The sequence below is a fragment of the Sebastes fasciatus genome, chromosome 10 (assembly GCF_043250625.1).
Source record: "Sebastes fasciatus isolate fSebFas1 chromosome 10, fSebFas1.pri, whole genome shotgun sequence".
Lineage (NCBI taxonomy): Eukaryota > Metazoa > Chordata > Actinopteri > Perciformes > Sebastidae > Sebastes > Sebastes fasciatus.
The window spans coordinates 7,989,880-8,008,526 of NC_133804.1; the positions used below are offsets into that span (position 1 = coordinate 7,989,880).

Below are 18,647 nucleotides of genomic sequence, written 5' to 3' on the forward strand. Positions count from 1 at the left end.
ACATACTTATGTAGAATATGAATAGATGCAACAAAAAAAAATCACCTTTTATTGATTGTGACTCAGTTTGTGACTCATGAGAACATATAGTGCATCAGAGGTGATCTCTAACAGTGAAATGACATGTCAGAAGCGTGCTTCTCATTGACTGTAACATGGTTTCCTGCAAGATGACTCTGATTACATGTTATCTGCAACCAGGCCCGGCTTAAGGCATATAGATATATATATAAAAGCGTCTTTGAGTCCTTGAAAAGCGCTATATAAGTTGAATTTATTATTATTGTATATAGGCCACATAGGCGGTCGCCTAGGGCGCCACCTTCTGGGGGGTGCTGGTTGCCCTCTAATAATAATAATAGTAATAATAATAATAATAATAAATTCATAATTTTCTGCATTGACGTAGCACAAGAACAAATAAAGAAAAAAACAAAACTTTTCACCCCTGTAATTCTCTTTCTCACACTTTTTCATCTGCCCAGACGCACATATTTGTTAATAAAAGTGTAAATTGTTGTAAAAGTACGACGGAGTATTAGGGCCACATTGAGGGGAAAAAAAATCTGAGATTTCGAGAATAAAGTCATAAATTTACGAGACAAAAAGTCGTAAACTTATGAGAATAAAGTCGTAATTTTGCGAGTTATTTTAGAGGGGAAATAGAGCAGCGTGCCGCCTGTGTGTAACTGAGGAATGTGGAGCATCTTGTGAAGTTATACTATAGTAAAGGTTTCACAAATAAGGACATACTTAATCTTTTGGTACATCAGCACCACATTATCATCAGTATCAGGACCTTGAAAAGATTGTGCAATAAACTGCATTTATTCCGAAGAAATAAACCGAGATAAACTGCTATGTCCTCTCGCCCGTTTTGTTGGTTGCTGGTAATATGTTTTCTATTATTCCGACTTTGTTTCTCGTAAAGTTACGACTTTATTCTTGTAATAAAAAAAAATATGTCCCCCTCAATGTGGCCCTAATACTCCGTCGTATAAAACTGACTAAACACCTTTAAGCCAACAATATCATGGACCAATTGTTTATTTATATTAAAAAAAATGTATGTAAATAAAAATCTTTATTTTTGTCTTAAAAACACTGTGATGTCTGATGATGGGGGTTGCGGTTTACGGGTTTACTAGAGTTAGGGTTCTGGGGGGCGTTGAACCCTGGGGTGGCTCCAAATCCCAATTTTGCCTCTAGTGCACCCAAAGGACTAGAGCCGGCCCTGTCTGCAACACCGAGCACAATTAGTGCACTTTGAAAAAAAAACAAAAAAAACAACACATATCCCAGCTGTTGCCAAGTCACTCTTCCACATTAGTAGCCTAAGTGACACATTATTTTTGTGGGATGAATAACGACCAGGTTTATTTTTGTAAGATCCGTGTGGTATAAATAGTGTCGCTTGTTATGAAGCAAAGTGTTTGCAGTGAATATCTCAGTGTGACTTGTCTTCTTCAGCCTCTCCAGCAGTCTGTGTGTGTTCACTCTCTCTCTCTCTCTCTCTCTCTCTCTCTCTCTCTCCCTCTCCCTCCCTCCACCTCTGCCTGCCTGCCTGTCAGCTCGCCTCGACCACGTAGCAGCTTCCTGGCAGCGGCAGCCGCTTGTGTCTCCTCTCTGACACACACTCACACAGCCAGTCAGTCAGTATCAGTAGCCTATGTAGAACCACGTCGCACCAGCTGGGGATTTAACCACCACCACCTCCACCACCGGCCGAAGCGACCATGGACCTCTTTGAATTCGACTTTTTCAGAGACTGGGAGCTTGAACAACCATGGTAAGTCCTGCGCACACTGCTTTATAGATCTTCTGGCTTTTTTTTATTATTATTATATATGTGTGTGAGCTTTAAAAGAGGGATGAACGGACATGGCAACACCGCTTTTGTGGTAAAAAATCACGGGTTAAATTACGGGATTTTGGGATGTGGAGAGGCAACCCAAAGTGAGTCCCGGTCGGAGAGAAACCGTGCAAACCGTCTTTCTTTGTCACCGTTAAAGCTGCCGATGCTGCTGCTGCTTGAGACGAACCGGAGGGCTCAGCACGCACACGTAGCCTGCACACACACATAGACACATGCACACACACACACACATGCAAACACACGCCGGCTCTCACTGTCTCATTGTGATATTAAGGAATGTTTGGGTTGAATGTGAAGGAGCTGCACCGGGTTGTTGTGCGACAGAGCGCTGGCAGGCTGAGCACCGGCAATGTAGTAACAGAGATATAAGACAATGTGAATAAATGTAAAATAACACAGAAGTTTGACAGTTTGATTCTGCAGAGTTTATTTCATTATTGTCCTCAATTTTTTTTGTACATGTAGAAAATGAGTTCAGGTGAGTTCAACTGCCACCTGGTTGCAGCACAGGTGTTGGTGATTGGTGTGTTTTTTGGGGGGATAACACATGCACAATCTGGACACATTATGAAGGAGTGAAGTTGGGTTGTTCTGGGATGTCAGTGGAAGCTTAATGTTGCTGGTTGTGCTGCTTAGTTTATAAATGCTAACATTAACATCTGCTTCCTCTTGAACATATAGCCTGTGATGTTTCCACTGGATGTATGATAACCATTGTGCTATAGAGTGGTCTGTATAGGCAGTCTCGCATGCTGCTGTGATTCGCAGGCTGATGCAGAGTTAGTACTAGTAGAGTGACTTCTTTGTTGATCCATACAACTGGAACTGTTAGGTGGTAACTTGATTGGTTAGTTGCCAAAATGAATCAGCAACTATTTTGATAAATAAGGTTATAGGTCGATATCGGATTCGATATCGGGTCGATACTCACTCAAATAGCTGGATCGAAAATCAGTGGGGCCGATCTATTAAATTCAATTCTATGTTTATATGCTATATACATTATAAACTGGAATTTTGTAGTAATTTCGTAATTAAGTTCTGACCAATTTGTTGCTGCATTAAAAAGGTTTACACTTGAATTTGAAGTTATTGAAGATTTTGTACAAAGTTGCTGGAGTATAAATAGTTATTTTAATAATAAATAACAATTCAGTAAATTTATATCTATGTATTTATTTGTTACATTTAGAATTACAAAGTTAGGAAAGCAATGTTTAAGTCAAGCCTGATGTTACCTTACACATAAAAGAATTATCCTAGTCACATACATATTAAACAAACAGCTTATTAAAGCAGCAGTAGGCAGAATGCTTTTGGCATCATTGGGCAAAAAAATCCATAATAACCTTTCAGCATTTTGTAATTCAAGTGTTCTGAGAGAAAACTAGACTTCCGCACCTCCTCATGGTTCCGTTTTCAGGCTTTAGAAAATATAGTCCGTGACGGGAGACTTTGGCCAATCACAGGTCATTTCAGAGAGAGAGCGTTCCTATTGAGCGTTCCTATTGGCTGTGATCCGGCTGGTGGGCGGTGCTTGGTATTTCTTCAACTGATTTCAACATGGCTGCCGGGTCACAAACTTTCTCATCTTACAGCTAAACATTACACTACAAGATGTTTTTGAAAACATTTTCTGTAAGAAATAGGCATAACGGTAACAAAAAATGTATTCATATTTGATCAGCGCTGACTAGTTTGACTGTTTGATCGGAGTTCATGAGTGATTGACAGCTGCTCAGAGACGGCAAGGCCCCAGCTCTGCTCTGATTTGTTGTTTTCGGAGGAGGACACAGAACAACATGATTTCTTTCAGATTACCTGTCTCATGCACTACTATCAGGACATAGTGTCCGTTTAAAAAAAAATAACTTTTATAATCATATTTGCTCCAATTCTACCTACTGCTGCTTTACTCCATTAATAGAAACAAATATTAATTTATTTGCTGATAAATCGCCCAGGCAGATATATCGGCACCACTATGTATGAGATAATTCCAAGAAGAGTATCACCTTTACATAGTTTATCCAACAGAGAACACTGACAAGTTGATGTTTACACTGTAAAATGTTCTGCTAAGTACATATCTTGGTCACAATAAAAAAATTCAGTAGGGGTCAGGCTTTAATCTGTAATGAAAAGAATAGTTAGTTGCAGTCCTGATCATTGCTGTGCAATATAGCATTCCTCAGTGAAGCACATGCAGCAGAGAGGACATCAGAACAAAGACTCACATGGGGAGAAGTGCTGTTTAAGGCTTTTAACACTGAGAAGATGTTGGAGGTTTAAAAGATGACCGGGAGGGCGCCAGCTGGGAGGAGTGAATTATAATTCTATTTCTCTGCATGATTTGGATTTTATTACAACATTGATTTGAGCAGAAATCAGACATATGAAAAGTAATGGAAGGCCCATTTGAAAATTCAGAACAGCTTGTCAGCTTGGACCCTGGTTGTACTGGCCAGCTCCCAGTTCAGGACTGCAATTATATAGAGCTTTTATCCAAAGCCCTTTACAATTTCTTCCATTTAGAGCCGACCATGAAATGAGAGGACGACCCATTCTACCTGCTGAGCCACCTCACTGTATGTATGAGTGTGATAGAAGGAGATGGGAACTAGCCGATATATCGATGTTCATGAAATTCTTTCTGGATGAATAAATACATTTTGCATGCTAAAAAAACTAGGGATGCACGGATCTAACTTTTTCCGTCCCGATAGCGATACCTAGGCTTTGGGTATCGGCCGATACCGAGTACCGGTCCGATACCACTGTTTAATTAATAAGCCGCGTGCCTCACTGTGTGGAAGTGACTGGGATCATATTCTTTTTATGTGTAAGGCAACATCAGGCTGGACTTAAACATTGTTTTCCTAACTTTGTAAAACAAAATGCAATAGAATATATAAATACATAGATATACATTTACTGAATTGTTATTTATTATTAGAATAATAAATTGTACACCAGCAACTTGGTAAAAAATCTTCAAAATTAACAGGAATTACAATTCCAGTGTAAACCTTTTTGGTAACAAATTGGTCAAAACTCAAATTTATAGTATATAATATATATAGTATATAAACATAAAATTGAATGGAATAGATCGGCCCCATCCAGTAATGGTATCAGTGCATTGCAAAAAAAACAAACCAATATGAATGTCTACATGCTGGATGAATATTGTGCAGGATATATTTTGGGTATATAAGGGGATTGGAATCGACCGATATGTTTTTTTCAGGGCCGATACCGATTATTAGTAATCAAGGAGACCGATAACCGATATTTTGAACCGATATTTATTTGCAGTAAAAATGAAAATCTTGCTGTCAAAAATGGGAATAACATAAAACTTCTTTGAAATGCCTTAAAGCATATGTTTAATTAAAAGAGAATTTTTCAATATTATTTCAAAACAAAAAGTGCAGGGAGCTCCCAGCTTCCTGTAAAGTTAAATGAACATTTTAATAAATAAATAAACAATATGTCTCTGAAGTTTTATAAAGTGTAAAAATATATAAAACTATGATAACTGTACACCATCTATGCAGTGCATGTATGGATTAACACAGACCTTACATGCAGTTCCATTTCATTCCATTACACTGAGCATCTCTAACAGCAAGATGTGACAAGTACTGGTTTCTATTTATTTATAAAGCCCGTAACTTGCAATTATATATCCAATTAAATACCGTATTACTTATATTATAACACTACTGAACTAATAGGTCAATTTAAAACCATGATGACCAACTATTCTACTCTTTAATGTAACTGTATTTAACTGTGTTCTATTTTTGTCTGTTTGTTTTCTTAATGATTTGTTTATGGGTAAGAGACATGTAAAAAATGACTTTATAACAGATCAATTGTTTTGCTAGTCAGCTGGCTAAATTATGGATCAACAAATTAACTTATTGACGTTCGCTATCGCATTCAAGCTCTACGACGCTCAACATTAGCTCACGTTGTACATGTAAACGCGCAATGAAAAACTCATGCGGGTGAGTAATCCAACGTTTGCAAATCAGCAGCTAAAATAAGTTTCAGTTGCGCTGTCACCAACATTACTCAGAAATATAACTAACGTTACATAAATAAACGCTATTATGTCGTTATAGTTGACTGAATATCGTTGCAACAAAGTGCATTATTCGGACATTGTCAACGACGGTGTAACTGGGAAATAATAATATAATATAATAATAATTAATAAATCATAAGGTCACGGTTTTTGCAACCTCAGCAGAGAGGACTGGGATGTTTATTGCAAATTCAACAATATTTTCCATCTTACCAAGAGGACTCATCTACGCTCGCTCACCGGATCAGCGCCGGTCTGTTTGTTTTTCTCTGCCCGTCTGTGGAGCAGCAGCCTTCAGTATTGATTGGCTATTGCTGATGACGTGTAACCAATCAGATAGTGCTGTGGGCGGGATATTGAGCCAGACTGCACAGTGGAGACCGAGTGGAGAGCGCTGACAGAGAGAGGAGGCAGCATCAGAGTCAAAGTAGCGCATTTTAAAATGAACGGTCATCGGTTAAAAAAATTAACGATACATATATATCAGCAAAATGCCGAATATCAGTGCCGATAATTGGCAAGGCCAATAATCGGTTGATCCTTATAAGGGGATGTGGTGTCCATGCATCCTCTGGAAATCCTCCTGGAATAATAGAATAAAAACATCCACATGTCACGATGTTAAAAACGTTATCAGGCACTACATGTTTTTTGTGCTGGATACATACTGTGTTGAGCACAGTGCTAAAATAGCAAGAAGGATTGTAAGATACAGTATGTACTGTACTCTCCACTTCAACTGTGTATTGTAGTGGGAGCACAATAACTTGGCAACCGCTTTGCTGTTCTGAATGCGTATATTCAGCGGGGAGAATGGGAGGGAAAGTGACACACACTGCTGTCCCTCAGCAGCCACCATGGAAGGGCCCTGGAGCCAGGTACTTAACCCCCCGCTGCTGGAGTGGAGCCGCTCAGGGCTCAACAGCAAGCTCAGGGGGTGTCTACACATGTAACCCCCCCCTCCCGCCTGCCACCACTCCATCATGCTGCTGCTGTCAGTTGGTCCTGATGGGAAATTAGGCTCGCACAGAGAAAAAACCCCCAAAATGCTTCATTCCAGAAAAGAAAACACAGGAACGTGCCAGAAACAGCTGATTAAAAATAAATAAATAAATCAAATAAGTGGAGCTGCTGATGGGTTGATAAGGAGTGAATGAAAACCAGAAGACGCTCCTTGACATATGATTGCGTGTTCATGGTGTGGCATAATAAAGCAATGAGGTTTGGACTTGTGCTTGTAGTCAGTATTTCCTTTAGATTGTCTCAGCTGGTGTGAACGCCATGCTCAAAGCCTAAAGCAACCTATGTTTATGTAGGATTGGACGATATGACGATTTATATTTTACCGGAACATTTTCATAGATTTTGTCATACTGTTCATGCCATGGTATCTATCTCTTTAAAGGTGCAGTGTGTTGGATCTGGCGGCATCTAGCAGTGAATTTGCAGATTGCAACCAGCTGAAACTTCTCCTGTGTGCCAAGCGTGTGGGAGAGCTAGGTGGCCGATGTGAAAACGCGAAGGGCCCTATCTAGAGCCAGAGTTTAGTTTGTACGTTCTGGGCTACTGTAGAAACATAAATATATACTATATATATATAATATTTGAAAATTATAGCACATTTATTATCTGTTCAAAATGTATATATATATATAAAGCTAGAGTGAAGATACTGGCATCATATGAAACTAGAAAACCTAAGGAATCCATTGGTACCAACCATGTCAAACTAGGGGTCCCTTGACCTCTGACCTTAAGATATGTGAATGTAAATGGGTTCTATGGGTACCCACGAGTCTCCCCTTTACAGACATGCCCACATTATGATAATCACATGCAGTTTGGGGCAAGTCATAGTCAAGTCAGCACACTGACACACTGACAGCTGTTGTTGCCTGTTGGGCTGCAGTTTGTCATGTTATGATTTGAGCATATTTTTTATGCTAAATGCAGTACCTGTGAGGGTTTCTGGACAATATCTGTCATTGTTTTGTGTTGTTAGTTGATTTTTAACAATAGATATATACATACATTTGCACAAAGCAAGCATATTTGAATATTAAATACTTGACAAAATCTCCCTTTAAGGTGCATTTTGAACAGATAAAAAGTGGGCGATTAATTTGCGATCAATCACAATTAACTATGGACCATCATTCGATTGATCGTTATTAAATATTTTAATCGATTTACAGCTCTAGTCAAGACAAGATAACTCTTAGGTGTCACAAGATGATTAACGCAATAGGAAAGAAGGAAAAACTGTATTCAGCTACAGAGAATTATATTAATTTTTTCCAAATCTTTGCTTTTTTTTTGTGTTAAGTCTGAGTTTCAAGCAGCAGTTGGCACGCAGGTATGCAGACGTGGGAAAATTGGCAGGGCTTTAACTTCTTACTCAAGGCAGACTCTTTGACTTACTCTGTCATGTTTCATATGTGCAAACAAGTGCCACGCCACAAAAGCTCTCAAGGTCTGAAGGTGAGCACTGTTAACCCCGTTTGTACGACCCATTGTGCCGAGACTACAAAGACTCGCGAAAGACGTGAAGAATATCACTGCAGCGTCTTTGAGCGTGGCCATTGTGAACTGGTATGAACACCTTTGCCTTTGAACGTGGTTGACTCGTACGAATCAGTTCATTTCAAGCGTATTGAGCCCAAATAAATTCAACCACACAATTAAATATACTTGGTTGGAAATGGAGCCAGTGCTGCACATGATGCTGCTGCTCCTAACCAGTGTCTTTTTACCAGCAGCTCTGGAAAACTGCTTTGATGTAGCTGACGTCTCAGTGCTAATAAATGTCAAAATGGACTCAACTGTCCAAGATTATAAGGAGGAGAACACCTCCAACTGGGAGAATGGAGAGAGATATACATAGAGATAGATAGATAGAGATAGAAAGGGAGAGAGAGAGAGAGTAAAAAAATGTCAAAAAATATTTTTCTCCAATTTTACAATGGATTTTACAGGCATAAAAGCTGACACACACCTTCAATAGAGACCATGAAAATCAGTCAGATTGGAGTTAAAAGTCTGTCACTCGCCATTGATGTGCGGCTCCTGTTTGACAGTGGATTTTCCCTTTAAGGAAAAAAAAAAAAACGATAGAGAGAGAGAAAACAATCTTGAAGCTCCCCTCGTCTTTGTTAAATCTGAACGAATCCAACACTGTAGGTCTCCTCCTCCTCCTCCTCCTGAAGAAATACCCTTTCATCTCCGCTCCTCTTTGTTGCTCTTTCTCCCTCCTCCCCTCCTCCTCCTCCTCCTCCCGTCTCGCTCCTTGTTTCATTCTCTCGCTCGGAGATCTGAGGGCTTTGTATAATTGTAATAGGGCTTTCATTGAATGTTGCATGCTCCTCGCTGTAATTGCCCATCATGTAGCCAGCTAATCATGGCAGTGGAATCTGGGGGAGATCGCTTTGACTGTTAATTGACACTGATGGTGATTGGTTGAACCATTTAAGTAGTTAATTAGGGAATTGATTACACATATCGTCGACATAGAATTATACGATTCCAGCTGCGTGTTTTGGAGCTTTAAAAGTTCACATCTGTGGGAAGACAATTTGACTATTATTATTATTATTATTATTATGACAGGGTCTCATTGAATCCTTAAATTGTTTGAATTATTTTTCTTTTTATGCTGCTGCTTTAAAATGTAAAAATCGGCTTCAACTAGGGCTGTCAATCGATCAAAATATTTAACTGTGATTAATCGCATGATTGTCCATAGTTAATCGTTATTAATCACAAATTAATGGCACATGTTTTATCTGTTCAAAATGTACCTTAAAGGGAGATTTGTCAAGTATTTAATACTCTTATCAACATGGGAGTGGACAAATATGCTCGCTTTATGCAAATGTATGTATATTTATGATTGGAAATCAATTAACAAAACAATGACAGATATTGTCCAGAAACCCTCACAGGTACTGCATTTAGCATGAAAAATAGGCTCCAATCATAACATGGCAAATTCAAGCCCAACAGGCAACAACAGAGGGGAGACTCATGGGTATCCATAGAACCCATTTTCATTCACATATCTTGAGGTCAGAGGTCAAGGGATCCCTTTAAAAATGGCCATGCCAGTTTTTCCTCGCCAAAATTTAGTGTGAGTTTGGAGCGTTATTTAGCCTTCTTCACGACAAGCTGAAATGACATGGTTTGTACTAGGGATGTTAATAATTAACCGTTTCACTGTTAACTGACATTAAGAATTTTAACCGATTAACCGTTAATTATCGGTTAAATGGATAAAAGAAATATTAAAAGTCAAATAAAAAGCTGAGCAAAACTGAATGGTGTGGGGGAGACTTACTGGGAAAGTGGCTGCATGTGTCCTTGACAGTACACGCAGCACCGTGGCTGCTAACTCTCGAACGGGTGAACTGGGGACTCAGTTGTCTGTTGTGCTCATACACTGCACAAGGCGCGCCGCTGCATGCGACGCACTAATCTTGTCAGTGAAACGGTTAATGAGGGTCGGTTATCGGTTGTTGGTTAAAAAAAAATCAACATTATCATCCTTAGTTGGTACCAATGGATTCCTCAGGTTTCCTAGTTTCATATGATAACATTATCTTCACTCTAGCTTTAAAACTACAACGCAAGTTGCGTTAATGTGTTAAAGAAATTGGTGGTGTTAAAACGAATTTGAGTTAGGGCGTGATTATCACGTTAAATTTGACAGCCCTAGCTTCAACATTTTTGCAGTTGCAGTGCTGTTTCAGACCATAAAGAGCGAAGTCTGGGGGATAAGCTCAGAAGTAGAGAAGATGGGGTCTGCAGGAAAAAAGTGGTGACAGAGTCAATTTACAGTCAATGCATTCAACGCTCAGTCTCACAGTCCAATATTCAATCTGCCCGTCAATCCTCCCGAGCTCTCAATCAGCTCAGTCACACGTGTGAGCTCAATACGCAGAGAAATCATTCATCACGCTGAAACATCCACCCTCGCCGTGTGATGGGCCTCGGCTCGCCAAGCCAGCTCCACTTGATGATACTTCACGTCGGCATCATCAGCAGCTCAGAGGCTGTGAAAGGAAGCTGTGTCTCGTCCCAAACTGCCAAGAATTCACACACAAATGCTCCAAAAACTAACAGCAGATAACACCAAAGGAAGCTTTCTATCTGGAAGAAATCCTTTTTTATCCCATACTGGCGGGACAGTTATCCCTCAGGGCTGTAAAATGGGAGCTCAGTCAGCAGGAGTGAACCGGAGTGAAGAAGCTTGGGAGACCAGCGAGATCACCTAGAGTCCATGTGGGAGGAAGCAGTCGCTGTCCGTGGTTCTGAAGCCTTGATTATTTAAAGTAATTGGGAGCGTTGCAAATAACAATTTGTTTCATTATTGTTTAATCTGACAATTGTTTTTCCGATTACACAATAAATCTTTGAAAAAAATAAGTTAAAGTAAAAATGTAAAATGTAATCAAAATTTCCCAGAGCCCTCAATGACATCTTCAGATTGCTTGTTTTGTCCGACCAACAATCCAAAAACAAAGCATTTTTCAGATTATACAATTCCTCATATTTAAGAAGCTGGAACCGGGGATTTGTTTTTATGTTTTTGTGCATTAGATTACTTAAATGATCAATCAGTCAATTGAGATTAATATTGTAGATTGACTAATCGATAAATAGAATAATTGTTTCAGCACTAATATGGAGAAACCCAGCTGTAAAACAAGAAACAATATGTAAAAACTAACATGTTATCATCTCAAAAAGAAAAATGAACACGTCAAGCAAGACATGGAGCAACTTTGGCATTCATTTGGAACATTTCTCCTTTTAGCTATTTTTTAGTCTCTTCCAACTCCAGAAAAAAAAAATATTTTAGCCGCTAAATGCATCAATATGTTGGCCAGCCAGTCGCTAACTATCACAATAACTCAACTGGTTTGGTGCTGGACAGGTACAGTGTACAGTGTGTTTTTAGAGCTTTCTGTTGCTAAAAAGGAAACATTTGGGCAATAAAGCCAAAACAATGAGCTGAAAGACACTAAAACGCTGCATAGAGCTGAAGGAAACGGCAGAATTGGGTGATAATTCATGGCTCCAGAGTGCGACCTGCGACCAAAAATCTGTCAAGTGCGACTAAATATTTTCATTGGTCGCACTGGCTCTGACCTTGATATTCTTCCCTGTCCTCCTCCTCGAGCGACGTCACAACCTTACAACATACCGGTAATTCAAAATGTAGAAAACTATTGATTTTTTTTTTCGTCAAGAAAAATGGTGCGCTGCTCGTTACACCTGTCCCTGAAAGGCCCAGCCCAGACCCGACATCATCGGCGGAGATAAACGCTCCATCACCGTTTCTCCCCAGTCCCCGGTAACATGCCTGATCCTGATACAACATCTTCGCGGAGAGGAAATTTGAGGTCACCTAAATTCTGTGCTGATGCAGCTAAATGAAAAAGCTAGACGCACCAATGCAACCAAGGTAAAAAGTTAGTCTGGAGCCCCGTAATTCTCTGTGGGTTTGTCACTACAATTGAACATTTTCACACAGTCTTTCATCACCCTGAAGAGGATTCTTTCACAACAATGAACGACTAGCTGTACATTATCCCGCTTATTACACGGCTACTTACTGAAGAAATCTATATTTTAACACAAAAAAAAACGGTCCGCCGGAGTCCGACACTGTAGCAACGGTCTGTGATACATAGCAACAGTCTGTTATACAGAAATTACAGACCGCAGACTGCGTGATTGACCAATCAGAATCGAGTATTCAACACAGTCTTGTAATAAAGTCATTTAATACATTGTTAATATAAAACATTGATTAGAGCATGCAGCTTTAAGAAAGTGTTTCCAGATCTTTTAAAAAGTCACCAGTTTCATGTGGGTTTGATGTGTTCCAGAAGTATTTATATAAATCTGGGCCAAAGAGTAATTGTGAGGACTGCAGACTGAGACTGCAAAGGACGTAATGTCTTACAGATGTGTCTTTCCAGCTGTTTATACATTTTAAGGAACTAATAATGAGATAGGATCTCCAAATCAACTTAAAATGTTTTCTCAGTTTCTTTTAGGATTTAGGATCCAGTATCACTACAACATGACACAAGACTGTAAACAATGAGCTCAAGTACCACATCTGTGACATATTAGGATTAAGAAAGCGTCTAACGTATCTCAAGAGGAGATGTGAAGGATTTGAGCAGTTCTCAACTGAATCCCTCGACTTTTATTACACGCGGTTCATTCTCACAGATATCTTCCTCATGTCATATACACTTACTGCTGACAGTTGCTTTTCCCACATCTTTTACTATCCTGAGCGAAAGATATCTATAGAAAAAGTAGAAGTAGAATAACTGAAACAGTGCCGTCAGTCATCAAAGTAGTTGAGGAGATAATAAAATGGCTCAATTTCAAGGATCGTAAGAAGTCATATTTAAGGAGATGGAGCCTTTGAGCTAATTGTTCAGCAAACAATCCACTTATAATTATGGGTGCAATGAATTCAATTGAACGATCAGCAATTCAATATCGTCGATGCAAAGTGAAAACATCAATACATATAAATCATCTTTAAGATACGCCTTTATTTTGAAATTCCCATGGTATGTCTGTTTCACTGTCACTTAAGGTGGGCTGATAAGGTGGACCAGCTATTCTCATTTTATTAACAAGCCGCTCACCAGCGTTGAGCAGCAACCAGACCTCCAACAACAGGAGGTCTATTTTTATTCTTTTGATTAAAAAGTGATTTACACACCTAATTATATTATCACATCATGCAAATATAACCGTTATGATAATTAAGGTATACAAATTGGTTGTTTCTGAACTGGTATAAGACAGAGGTCAACTGTTTTAAAATCTAGAGCCCTATCTATGGCTGAGAGTTTAGACATTTCAAGGTTTGCACTTGCTCCATATAAAGAGCAAAGCCATCTGTTCAGTTTCTTAAGTGTCTTAAAAGAAAATGAAATATCAACCATCTGGATGGGATATGAAATCCTCAGCAGAACATTTATCTTTATCAGTGAAATTCTGCCCAACTGAGATGTAAGGAGAGCGCGGTCCCTCTCCACTCACCTTCACTTCACAACATATTTTTTGACTCTGGAAAAAAAAAAAGGGGGAAAGGGAATATTGGCGTCCCTTAAAGATGAGAAGAAACTAGTGATTATACAGAGAATTTCATTAAACTCTTTATCAAAGTCATTGCTATACGCTCATCTGATCCAGGGGGCTTTACTCTTAGCTTCATCAATAGTAATGGAAAGCTTTTAAAATTGACTTCTGTTCCTTAGTAAGAAGATCTAATCAAGCAAAGGTCTCTATTAACTCGGAAGCATCATTTGTCATTGTTGTAGAAGACAATAAATGAGTTGAAAGGGGACTGAAAATATCAGTAATATCTATAAATTCTTTAAATATCTTTAAATATTTAAAGTGTCGACATCCTGAACTAATTCAACTCACTTAACACTACAAATAGACACTTTTTTTCAAAAGTTTAGTCAGATATGTTCCTGGCTTATCACCGTATTCATAGACAAATGAACAAAGTGCTTGGATTTCCTTTAACATTCCTTCAACAGATGTAAAATAACCTTGTATAAGTGATATTAAATTGCATACCAAGTTATCTTTGATACAATTAATCAGTGTAAACGGCAACTGTAGCTCTTGGCTGCAAAGACTACCTGGCATATTATTATGATACATACACCAACACAAACATTGTTACAGTATTATACCTCAGCCTAGGGATCGATCTGTTGCAAAGTCTTACAATAATTCCCCGCCCAGAGTAGAACCATGTTGAGCATGTACACAAACAAACTATATTAAGGAATAAATCATTTAAGACTAACTGAGTGTTGGAAATGTCCAGAAACATGCAGTCTGCCATCTGTCTAGTCCGTGGTACACTTGAATTCTGCGACTTCTTCTGGGGTGTCGAAGGTCTTGGGAGGCTTCATCAGCCATAATTTGCACCTCAGCAGGATACGGTAATGCATATGCTCTGTTGTATGCCACGTTCCCAGAGCATCGACTTCACCTTGTCAAATGTTACGTGCCCCTTTGTTGCAGAAATGATGAAATCTAATAATCGCTGGCCAAGGGCACAGGTGTGATTTACCTGCTGCAGCTTAATGTAACCTAATTTAAAGGTGCTAAATGTGAGATTGGGAGCATTTCTATTGCCTCCGCACGGCTCTCAACATGGCGCGGCTCGCAGCTAACAGTGAAAACAAGGACAACATTGCTGACAGAGCTAACGGTGTTAACCTGGGGGGGAGGGAGAGTGGGTGTTACACTTCCGCAACGGCGCCATTGGTCGGGACGGCGTTATCAGCTGGAACCGCCGTATGAAAGCAGTGCAGAACGGCGGCCGTGAGCTAACCAGTGGGGCACGCTCACATGTACTAAAAGCACACATGTTTGGCTTGGATTACAACACACACAGAGGGAGAGTGACTTCATTCTCCGCTCAGGTAGACATTGCTCCTCTATAACTTTATATAGCATATAGTTTGCTGCTATATTAATGCTCTGGATGCTCATATAGGGGTTGAGTTGCGCCTACATTTATGAAACAACAATACGGAGGCTCTGTAGTCCAGGACCAGGACAGCAAACTTTATTACTTCTTTCAACCTTGACAAAGACAGCGCTGACCAGATCCACTCCTTCCGTTCTTACCTTTTCACAATAAAAGCCCTAGACATTTAATATTTGCAGGCGGGGTGCGGCCTTTAGTCTGCAGGTGGAGAAACTCTGGAAACCAGCTCTGAAAGAACTTGATTGGACCACGCACCCCCTTTGCTCCTTCAGGAATCCTCATAACGTGGATATTGACACCATGTTTGTAGTCTTTCAAATTTTAAGAAAGCATTTCCTTATTAGCGACATTCACTCTAGCATTGGCTGAGGATGTCACCATGCTTTCCCTAAATTAACTTTTGAGACTCCCATGATTATTGCACACTCCAATTTCCCCCTACATGTTATGGATAATTAGCCAAGAGGCCACAGAGCTCAGTAGAATGCAATATACAACTATTAGCTATAACAGCACTATCCCCAGAATTCAAACTTCTACTTTATTTATTGACTTGGATAAGGATTTACATTAAATCTTCACATAAACAAGATTACTATGTAATTGTTGACTAAAAAAAAAAAATCATCTTTCATCATCATCATCAATGAAAAACAGTTGATTTTGCTTGCGTTTATTTATTAGTATGTAAATTTTGATAAATTAAATTTCAAACACATAAAAAAACATAATTGAAAAAACAACATTCACACACAGCAAATCAACTTGACAAACATCAGATGATAAGACCCAACAGGCACTCAGTGGCTCAATGAGGTGCAATAAAAAGTCACTCATGAGTGCAGCTGAAGTGCTTACACTGAGGTACGTCTCTCTGAGCTGCGATATCTTTATTAAAACAGACTTATAGAATTGAGTGCTCCACGCATCAAAAGCTGTTTTAAAACATTTCACATTTAAGCTGCCAGCTTACCAAACAGGCAGAAACGGAGTGTTGAGATATTATTTCCGGTTAATGGTGTGCAAAAACACAATCGCCTTGTCAATAGATGTGACTAAAAGCCTTGTAACTACTAATTAGACTATAAAGTAGAATAGCGCACATAACTGTAGCAGATCTTCCCCATGGGATCAGATCACTGTTGTAGCTGCTGTTCTAATATTGGCAGAGTTTCCCACCTTTTAATACCCATAGTTATCTGTGTAGTTATTGCTCCAGAGTGCTTTTTATGTCTTTTTTTTTTTAAAGATTACTTTTGGGGTTCTTTTCTTTATCAGAGAATACACAGTGGAGAGATAAGAGGAGGGTGAGCTATTGCAGAGTTTTTTTTCAACTACATTCAAAGAAAGAAAGAAACAAAGAAAGACAAAAGTGATGTGAAAATAACCAGAAATTGTAATATCCAGCAGATATGTATCAGCATGTAGTTGGAAATTGTTGCTCATCCCAAAATGGTAATATGAAATGTGTATTTTTTGTTGTTTTTGTTTATTTAGTAATGAATTGATTTAATTGGTACACTGTTTGCCTCAGATAATATTCATTAATTTGCTGCAAGAATTGAATTAGGAACGGGTCAAATTAGTTAATGAAGAGCCTGCTTGAAATTACATTCTCTAATTTGTTGTTAAAGCTAATTAAGTATTAGTTTAATTAGTTAATCAAGTATTTGCTTGAAGTAGTGTTCCCTAATTTGTTGTGGAATTTGAATCAGTAATTAGTTTAAAGAGTTAATGAAGTGCAGTGTTTGCTCTGGAGCAGAATTGTGTCATGATGATATGATGTGATTCTCTATGGTAACGTTGAGTTATTGACTGTTGTTGGGCCATTAAATAGGGGTTGCTATAAGCACCATAGATACAGTAGATGTAGGTCAGTTAAGACCTACTACGTTGTAAAAGTGGAAGCGAAACTTTAAAGCAACACTTTCTAACATGTAAAACTGAATGAAACCTTACTTTTGAACACAAATAAAAAACGACTTGTTTAGGTTTAGGCAACAAAACCACAGGGGAAAAGATCATGTTTTGGCTTAGAATAACTGTTTCAAAGTAAAACTTAACGCTTATGAACACAAAGACAACTACACCTCGTTTCAAGCAGTCTATACTACAGCGCCTGACTTCCGCTTCTGCTTCTGTCGTCGTTATGCTGTGTTCAGACCAAGAGCGAAGCAAATTTTTGCCTCACTTTACTCTCACGAGTTGGACCACAGGGATCATTTGTGTTCATTTTGCGCTAGATGCACCAGAGAGGAGAAGGAGCTTGTCTCCATAGATAGCCATTTCTGCCTCAACCATAAAAGAAATAACCACTGTTGCTGATTTATACATGTGGTGGAAGTCCCAGATATGTCAGAAAACCAAACACTGTAGTGTCTTGGTTCATAACATCACCCGACAGCGAGCTGTATTCTCATACAGTGCCATTGCACTGACTGTATCTAACAAACACACATGACGCTACAGCGGTATGAACCCAAAATAAACAGATTGTACTTTGATTTATTTGCAATAAGCAGATAAAAATGATGCAGAAATAACTACATAATATTGTTAATTTGTAAAAAGTCTGAATTCATGCGTTGTCAGGTCTGTCCGCAAGACGACGAGCAAACAACTCTTAAAATGCTTGTTTTCTGAATGGAGTTTGGATCGATCAGTGCCAGGCTAAGCTAGCATTGTAGCTGCTCCATCAACACTCAACATAACATCATCTAGGCATAAATATGGCAGCAATGTTGTTGCAAATGGATCAAAAGTATGCCGATATAACAACATGATGATGTTGATTTGTAAAAAGTCTGAATTCAGGCTTTGTCAGGTCTGTCCCGTCCGCTAGACAACAATCAAACAACTTGTAAATTGCTTGTTTTCTGAATGGAGTTTGGATCGATCAGTGCCAGGCTTTGCAGCTGCTTCATGAACACTCAAGATAAAGTCATCAATACGGCAGCAACGTTGTTGTTTATACCATAGACAGTCAGCCATTCGAGTCACATGGCGCAAATTTGCATCTATTTGCCTCTTTACATTGACTTATGTAATCGTAACACGCAAAAGGTTTGCTTCACTCTTGGTGTGAACACAGCATTAGAGCTGTTGTGTTCTTTTATACCTTCTCT

The 18,647-nt window shown here is 39.0% G+C and overlaps 1 protein-coding gene across 2 annotated transcripts in view; it reads left to right on the forward strand.

The window, feature by feature from the left end:
• Window positions 1-1,386: 1,386 nt before the first annotated feature.
• The window catches only part of aff2 (AF4/FMR2 family, member 2), a 214,843-nt gene continuing 197,582 nt past the window's right edge, over window positions 1,387-18,647 (forward strand). For both annotated transcript variants that reach the window (XM_074647868.1, XM_074647869.1), the window contains exon 1: window positions 1,387-1,789. In XM_074647868.1, coding sequence (XP_074503969.1) covers window positions 1,737-1,789 — 53 coding nt within the window. In that variant the 5' untranslated portion in view covers window positions 1,387-1,736. The remainder of the gene's footprint in view (window positions 1,790-18,647) is intronic.